Consider the following 8,697-nt stretch of genomic DNA (forward strand, 5'->3'; position numbering starts at 1 on the left):
TTGCGATGACTGGACCCCATATCGCTCTATGTGGAATTGGATGTAAATGGACATGTCAATTTACATCAGAAAACTCTGATCCGGCATGATCAGGTCCATCGAAATGGAACACTGTTCTGGGTTTTTTTTTCCGGACCTGGCCAGATTTGGGGGATAAACGGATACCCGTCTGTTTAGACTCGGCTGCCCATTGACTTGCGGTGGACATCCGATCAGGTCTGCCTGAAAAACTGACAGGCGGACCTGATCTGACCTTCCATGCTAAAGGGGCCTTAAAAGTGGAGAAACTTTAGAATCTCAAATTTTTGTCTTTCCATAATCCCCACCAGGGGGATTGTCCTTTTACTTTGGGTAACTGGGGCACAGAAAACAATAAAATCCTACCCAACATTCATCATTCCATATGAGCTTGACAAAGAGGTAAACTCTCGAAACGCGTTGCTCCCCCCCTCATTAACTTCTCAACCACATCAGGAACTTGGTTGCCACTGACTGACACCGGAACAACGTTCATTCACTGCCGCTGGTTCAGCGACCCACATGCCGCACTACTCCTCACACTGACCGGCACAAGACTCGAGTTTTCACCGAGGGGTGCTTCCTGCAGCTGCCATCCCATCTGTAGAAGCCGCCGAGTCCCATTCAACCCTACCCCCGCAGACATAGCAGGGACACGGATAGACCTCCAGCAATCTTTCTTCCTCCGGTTTCAGCTACCCGCTCGTTTGGACGGGCTCTCCCTTGCTGGTCATTTACCTACTGAAGGCTCTTCCATCGAGCACCTCGATCCCCATCAGAGGTCTCCTTTCCTCCAGTCCCCCAACGCCAATGTAAGTGTCATTAACATCATTCTTATTATGATTACACACACACACCTAGGTTATTGCGCCCTTTCATGTTTTTTAGTTGTACCCAACATTCAAACAGGTTTCCACTGCATCCAAAATGAACAAATAAGGATTTGCTGAAGTCTTTCTTTCTTTAGAGAGTTGCACATGCTCAGACATGGAACTTCAGATTTGGTAGTGTTTTGTCTCACAGAAGAGGAAGCCAAGTCGTATCTTTGTGAGTTGAGGACTATTATAATAAAACACGTGTTTAGAAATAAACCTGTGAATTTTATCGCATTGGTAGCGGTTCCAAGATTGATGTTATGGCAAGTGTGACTACAAAAAAAATAAAAAATCCGTCCTCAATCATCAAATGTCTAAACTTGACATCATGACATCATTTTATCTACTTCTTCTTTCATTCTTCCCCCATAAAAAAAAATCCCAGATGATGTAGACAGAGAAAAGATAACTGTCTAAACTATTCTGTGAATGCATCTGGTCAGGCTTCCTGTTTCTGTACATGGGACATTATATTTAGACTGTGATGTCAGCGGTTCATTTGGCGTTGTGCACTCTTGCTAAGAAAAGCTTATCAAATAAAACTCAGCTCCGTTCATGTTTAACTGTTACTGGTGATTGGCAAAATGTAGAGCCCCGTACCAAAGATGCCCCATCTCATGGTCTCTGAGACTTCAAGGTGTAAGCTTTGCCTCCACTGTTTGGTTTCACATATAAAGTTAAAATATCCCATCCTCGTATGTTCATTGCTGATGACCATAGTTTGTGGTTGCAAGTAAAGATGTAGTTTGTATAAGGGATTAGACGAGCTGTTCAGTATGTAAACTCTCTTCCCAGTGTTTGCTTTAATGGCAGAGCCTTTGTTCTTACTCTCGCATGCAGTAGTTCTTTGTGTCAACATAAATCAGCCAAAAATCTGTCTGCCCATCACTTTCATTAACTTCCTGGATTCCCAGTGTCCTTTGCATCTCTTTTCCTGCTGCTTGATGTGATACAAACTTGATTACTTAAACGTGTATTAAACTCAAACTTTTTTTGCACTAATAAATGCAGATCATACAAATATATATTGACCAGCAAATATTTAGTTTTTTCTAATTATTGCACAGACACTTGCAGTCATTATGTTTCCCAAACAGCTGGCTCCAACTCTCTCAGCTCAGCTTCCCTGAATTTCCTGTTGAGTACAAGATCACAAGGGACAGCACATTCTCCAGCAGCTATGCATCTACTAGAATGGAGAAGGGAGGAGTGGGGAAGAGAGGATTGGCTTGCCTTGCTGTGTGTGTGTGCGCTTGTGGAGACGCGCACAGCTTTCTAACACACACAAGGTTGGCTCCATAGGACCCTGCAAGGTGAAGGAGCAAACCTAAAACAGTGAGATCAGGACCAATGCCCAGGGGACCAACTAATTCCGTAGGAAAGTAAATCATTTAAACATCAATGAGCAGCATTCATTGTAAGAGATTGTAACAGTCGTATGGTCTTTGCTATGTAGACTCCCTTCTATAAGACCCTAGAAAGCTCCTTCTTCAACTCTGAGTGCCTGAAGCATGTTATGATGAACACAGTAGAGTACATTGTACATAACTTTCCACTCTGTCTAATTCTGGTGCAGTTTGTGTTATTCAGAAGAATATCGCTGACCTGGAAATGATCGCTGTCTGCCTTTTTCCAAAAACGTCTTAAAGTAAGACATGATGGTTGGAAGATCCTAAACTTTTCGCTTACATAATATATTTCCATAATATCTTCCCCCCCGCCCCCCGGCATTTAGACAGCCAGGTCGTTTTTGGCTGAATTGGTTGCCAGTCATCTCTGTAGGTAGTCTTATGTGCAGATTATATAATAATTTTTCTTTTTCATACGTTAGATTGTACTTTTCTTCATAGCAAAAAAAACCCCGAACTTGTACATGGAAAGAATTAAGGCCGGTCCCCTGGTGAACAATCCTCATCTCATGAATATATCACCTTATCCAATTTTTATTTCTTCCTATCCACAAGCAAGTTCATTATACAGTGCCAATAAATCCTTGGCTTTTTTTTTAATGGAAGAATAATGGCGCAATCTAAAACAAACCCCTTATTCTCTTCTTGTAGATTTTGTTGTTTTGTTAATGCAAACATCAGCATATTTAATCCATGCTAAGCTGACATGACATGTCGCTAGAACGGTATTAAAATTGACTTATATACAGCAAAGAGTTCATCACTTTTCAGTGCAAATTCTTAAGTGCAGAGGCAATTAGATTGCACTTGAATGAAGTCAGACCAGTATGAGATGAATTCTGATTGGTTGCAGCCGAGTGTCTCATCTTTTTGTTATGGTATTAAGACCTTTAAAATCTTGCAACTGAAGCCAATATTTTTTTATTTTCGTTTTGGATAGAATGGAGCATTAGAACTCCTGTCAGTAGGGATGCACCAATATTGGGTACTTGTACTCATAAAAATGCCCCGATACTAAACACTGATACCCAAGCTTTAAATTTGTAAACTGTAGTGGCTGCCTGAGGTCCTGTGCTTGCTAGGCACCTCAGCAGCCTTCCTGTGAACCCCGTGGTACCTGTTTACAGCGCTGGCTGCACAGCTCCTCCTCCCTGGGCCTAAGAGACCATCTGGACCCCTGGTGAGACCCTGAACAGCCCACCTGAGACCCTCCACAGCCTTCTTGAGACCCTCAGCTGCAGACATCATGCCGGCACCCCAGTGCAACAACCAGGATGTAGCTTCATATTATTTGCTGTATGATGTATTGCTGGGATTTGTAGTCCTCTACAGCTGATGGTATTCTGCATTGGTGTTTAATGTGTTGCTGGGATTTATAGCCCTCTGTAGCTGATGGTAGTATTCTTCTTTGCTGTATAATGTATTGCTGGGATTTGCAGTCCTCTATAGCTGATGATATTGACTAGGGACCTTAGACTGCTGGTAACCCAGTGTACACAGCACAGAGGGAACTGTACCTCCAGCATATAATGGCATTGACGCTGTGTGCCCCTTTACCTGATATTCTGATGGTAGATTTTAAAGTGACCCTTTCCAGTCTCCTAGAGTTCTCATTTATAAATACCATTGTATCGGGCTGGTGCAGATCTCCTAGAATTTTAGCTTTGTTATATCCAGTGGCAGAGATAATGGCTCTTTTCACTACATGTGAAGATTGATTTCTTTTCAAACATTCAGTGTGCTTTCTTTCAATGCTAATTAACGTGGTAAAACTGCGCTGGAATAACCTTCACACTGCTAAGACAAGCTGCAACAATATGTGTGGTGTTGACCCCTGTGTGATTGTGAATGCTAATATGCTGCGCTTAATCTATGTGAAACTCAAAATATTGTCTCAAATATCAACTCAAATGTAACCCATGGTGAATCCGTTGCCGCATAATACGACCAAACGATATACAATGTGCAAAAGCCCATACATTTATCTGCTGCAAAATAAGGTGGAACAATTAACCATATGTGATGACAGTATCTCACACGGTAGGATGCAAAAAAAATTATTTGTTCCAATTCAGAATTCTTGTATCACAGTGACTCCAGATACAAATTATAATTCTCAGCAGATGAAGTCCCAAACCAAAAAAAAAACAAACAAAAAATGCTTTTATATATATCCACTTTTCTTCTATATTATGTTCAGTGCTCCAAGTGCTGATATTTTGGGATCCTATTTGATACTGTACTTTATCACATGTTTATTACACATATTTTCTGGAGTCACTGTGATACGAGAATTCTGGATTGGAACAAATCATTTTGCTCATTGTATATTGTTTGGTCATATTATCCTGCAACGGACTCACCATGTGTTACATTTGAGTTGATTTTTGAGACCATATTTTCTTTCATTGCTGATCTTGGCCTATTTTGATCATGAGTGCACCCAGCCCCATCCAAACCAAATGCTAGTGTGATTGGGAGCCCTACTTCCCCTTTAGCAATATTAGCAATAATATTTTGTATATCCCCTTGGATAGGAATCTCCATGACTAACTTTTTTGTTTAACTTTTGTCTGGTCTACAGTTCTGTGTCGGGTGAACAACTGTTATGATATATACTGTTTCTGTATGGGCATGAGAAGGATGTACAGTATGACATTAATGGCCTTGAGTTGGTACTACTGTTAATGAGGATCAGATACAAATGTACAAGGATACCTTCTATTATGTAAACCTATAGACTGCTTAGCTTTCTATCAAGCACAACTCCTTTTATAGTGTGGCCAAGGATATTATTTGGCCGTTTGTTTATGCTCATGGTCCATTGATATTGGTTCCTCAGATGGGGGGTAATGTTGATCATTATGATCAGGAGTGCATCCAACCCCATCCACACCATATCCAAGTGTGATTGATAGCCCTACTTCTGATTTGTGACACGCAGAGGGCAATATGGCCACTCCCAAAAGAGCTTTGCGCCGTTGCATGTGGCATGAACTTAAAAGCTACAGTAGGGTTCTTGTGAGGTAATAATAAGAATACAAATATACAGTATATAGTGCGCTGCAGCTTAATCCAATGGGTGCTTTCATTTTGGATGACATGTTTACTTTATAATGTTATCTGGTTTTTCAAACATTATAGTAAGCATGGCAAAAGTAAATACAATATTAATTTGTTCCAATGGAATAAGATTCAATATTAATTTCAGTAGACGAGTACAGGGCACTATGTTTCAATCTCTCAGTCAGGTCAGTACGTACAGAAGATCATGTCTGCTCTGTAAGCAGTCATAATTAGTCTGGCCTCTGACTCCTGTGTGCAAAGCTTTCTGAGTCATTTGCTGTGACTCTCAATCCAAATGTCACATTACCATATTATGTATACAGTGTAGGACTCGCAGAATTGTGTTGCCGTCCATGTTTGTGGATTACAGGGGTACTTTACAGAATGTTTCATTTGGAATTGTGTATATGGGTTTGAGTTTCTTCAGTACATTCTTATAACCGTATACATCACTGCAGTAACATTGCAACAACAATAATCTAAAAAAAAAAAAACAAGAATTAGAAAAAGGGAAAAATTCTAGCTTTCAAAACTACTTACCTTCACTAGATGGATGGCAGGACACTAATTAGGCCTATCGCAGTGCGACATATCTGTTTTCCCTGAAATAACAGTTTTTACTATAAGCACGAGTTACAGAATATAAGATGTGATCTGTTCTACTGTACAATACATGTGTTTCTACAAACAGAAAAATAATACTTTTACAGTACATAGTTCCCATACTTAGACACCCATCATAGATGACCTATGAATTTTAGTAGGTTGGCATCTACAGTTAATAGCTATTACAAGCTGCTGTGTAGCTTATCCCATAGACAGCCACTCTTCCATTAGAAAGTCATTGGTCTAGAGTGCTTAGTTGCAAGCTGCAAGAAATGGTCGGACCGTACGGCCGCGTACACCACCCTACGCTCACACCGAACTGCCCGTCCGTGTGGGTGTCCGTACTCGTACGCTGACAGGATGGATCCTGTCTGCCTCCGAGCAAAAACACCCACAGCCGTACGGACCTGCACTTGTGGTGAGCGTAGGGCGGCATACTCCCATAGAGAGGACAGGCTGCTGCGTACAAATCACACGCTAGCACCTGTCCTTCCCGGGAGCGGGCCGTGCACGCAGTACAGATCTGTGTGAATGAGGGCTAAACGTAGACCTAAACTCAAAAAGTGACGGTTTGCCATGTTATAATGTTACTGGTGCTTAAGCAGTTCCCTAAAAGATTTAAGCTGGCCATATAGTGTTCTAGTTTTTGTGTTTTGTTTTTTTTATTCAACCCACGGGCTGAACAAACACATGGAACCAATTCCTCCATCAACGCGTATGAGCGTTGATGGCGGAATCTCCCACTGTTTCTTTTCTATTCTGGCAGCGGCCACTGTCAGAATACCTGCACGGCTCTGTTGGGTTGAAATTTTTCCTACCAGCTGTTTCGACCAGCTGATCAAGGGATGCGGGCCAAAATGTGCACAGTCAGTGCGCTACTTCAGGAGCTGGCCCGAAGGGTGCCGACAGCAGCACTCGCTGTGCGAATTTCGACAAATTTGCATAGTGTATGGCCAGCTTTACTCTGTCTTCAATTCCTCCTGAACAATAGCAGTGCACTTTCTGCCACGTGAGTGTGTCTAGGCATTTCTCCTTTTAGCTGTATGTCCGCAGTGTGAGATATAAGGCACTGCTGCTTCTGAATTCTAGTGTCAGGAGAATTGGAGTAAGATTTGGTGATGCTCACAGAGGCACTGTGCAGAACAAAGCAGATATAGCAAGCGCCACACCAAGTGAAATAGTCCAGATACGACTTTATTCTATTAGGGTCAGGGGATATTATCTAGTAGGGAAGCCACCATGTTTCAGGAGTCCAAAACACCCCCTTCATCATGGCTTAAGAAGAGGAATCATGTATGTGGACTACAATCCCTTGAACATTGTATGGAGTTATGATGGGAGTACTTCAGGCTGGTCAGCAACCAGACATGGTAAACCAGTAATGGGAGTACAATCTGCTGCGGGGAGATGACAGGCAATATTGGTGACTTTGCTCTCTGTTTCCAGGGTTCACTTCCTCTTTAGTGCTAAATTCAAACGTACCCACTATTCCAATATAAAGATCTGTTTTATAAATCTGTAATAGGTGGCTTGATACTTCTATGCCCTTTTTAGGAGCACTGACCATTGTATATATACATGTTTGTAGGTTCAGCATATTATTTTCAGTACGAAAAAAGAAAGTTAGATATTTAAAGAACAACTCCGGGCAAAACTTTTATTAACCCTTGAAGTAGCGCAAACCCCCGCACTGCAAAGGTTAACTGCTTGTTTTTGTCTAGATACTAAATGAAAAGTTATACTCAAATGAACATCTGAGCCAGCTCCCTGCTCCCCTGGTCTGTGAAGCCTCTCTCCCCATACGCTGCAGCATTGGAATGTTCCCTGGTGTTCTCATGTCTTTACATAGTGTATAGAACGTGATGATTTAAGGGAACTTAGACCGCTGCAATGTAGAGGGAGGAGGCTGAAAGAATCGGTCTAAGAACAAGCCAGCTCTGCAGGTCAGGTGGGTATAACACAAACGAGCAGGTAACCCTTACAGTGTGGAGTTAGCCCAACTGCAAGGGTTAAAAAAAAGGTTTGGTGGCCTATGGGGAATCCGATGTATATGGTCATGTGTCCGTTTACATCAGATAACGCCCAAACTGCTACTCAGGTCCACCAAAACGGAACTTTGTTCTGATTGGATTTCCAGACCTGGGTGGAGTCAGGGGTAATCGGGTGTAATGGACACGCATCCATTTAGATCCAGCAACAAATAGAAGAACACTGGGCTTCTGATCAGATCTGCCTGAAAGTGACAGGCAGACCTGGTCAGAATGCCATTGTGAAAGGGCTCTAAGCTTGCATCTTTAGTAAGTTAGCCAAAGATGGGTGTCACCTAAATTCCAGACTTTCTGCATTTATCGATGGCTAGCACGGCACAAAGCTCTACTACTGCTGCAGGAAAGTCAAAAATCATGCTTGCTTTATAATTCTTAGGCTCCATTCACACATGAACGGTTTTCCGTGCGTATTTGTACGCGCTAAACATAAAAAAACAATGGGGGGAATTTATCAAAACTGGAGCAGACAAAATCTGGAGCAGCTGTGCATGGCAACCAATCAGCTTCCATCTTCAGTTTGTTCAGTTAAGATTTGAAAATAAAAGAAGCTGATTGGTTGCCGTGCACAGCTGCTCCAGCTTTTGTCTGCTCAAGTCTTGATAAATTTCCCCTCAATGTGCATTGTTCACACTAGAGCGTCGTCTGCACGGTACAAAGATGTGTGGCCGCCCCCGC

General features: G+C 42.1%; 1 protein-coding gene across 1 annotated transcript in view; it reads left to right on the forward strand.

Annotated features, from left to right (window-relative positions):
• The window catches only part of AKAP13 (A-kinase anchoring protein 13), a 234,237-nt gene that overhangs the window by 145,919 nt on the left and 79,621 nt on the right, over window positions 1-8,697 (forward strand). Inside the window, exon 10 of the mRNA XM_018567558.1 lies at window positions 714-830. Within this exon, the coding sequence (XP_018423060.1) occupies window positions 714-830 (117 nt within the window). The remainder of the gene's footprint in view (window positions 1-713; window positions 831-8,697) is intronic.

The sequence above is a fragment of the Nanorana parkeri genome, unplaced genomic scaffold, assembly GCF_000935625.1.
Source record: "Nanorana parkeri isolate BGI_ZX_2015 unplaced genomic scaffold, ASM93562v1 scaffold1062, whole genome shotgun sequence".
NCBI classification, from domain to species: Eukaryota; Metazoa; Chordata; class Amphibia; order Anura; family Dicroglossidae; genus Nanorana; species Nanorana parkeri.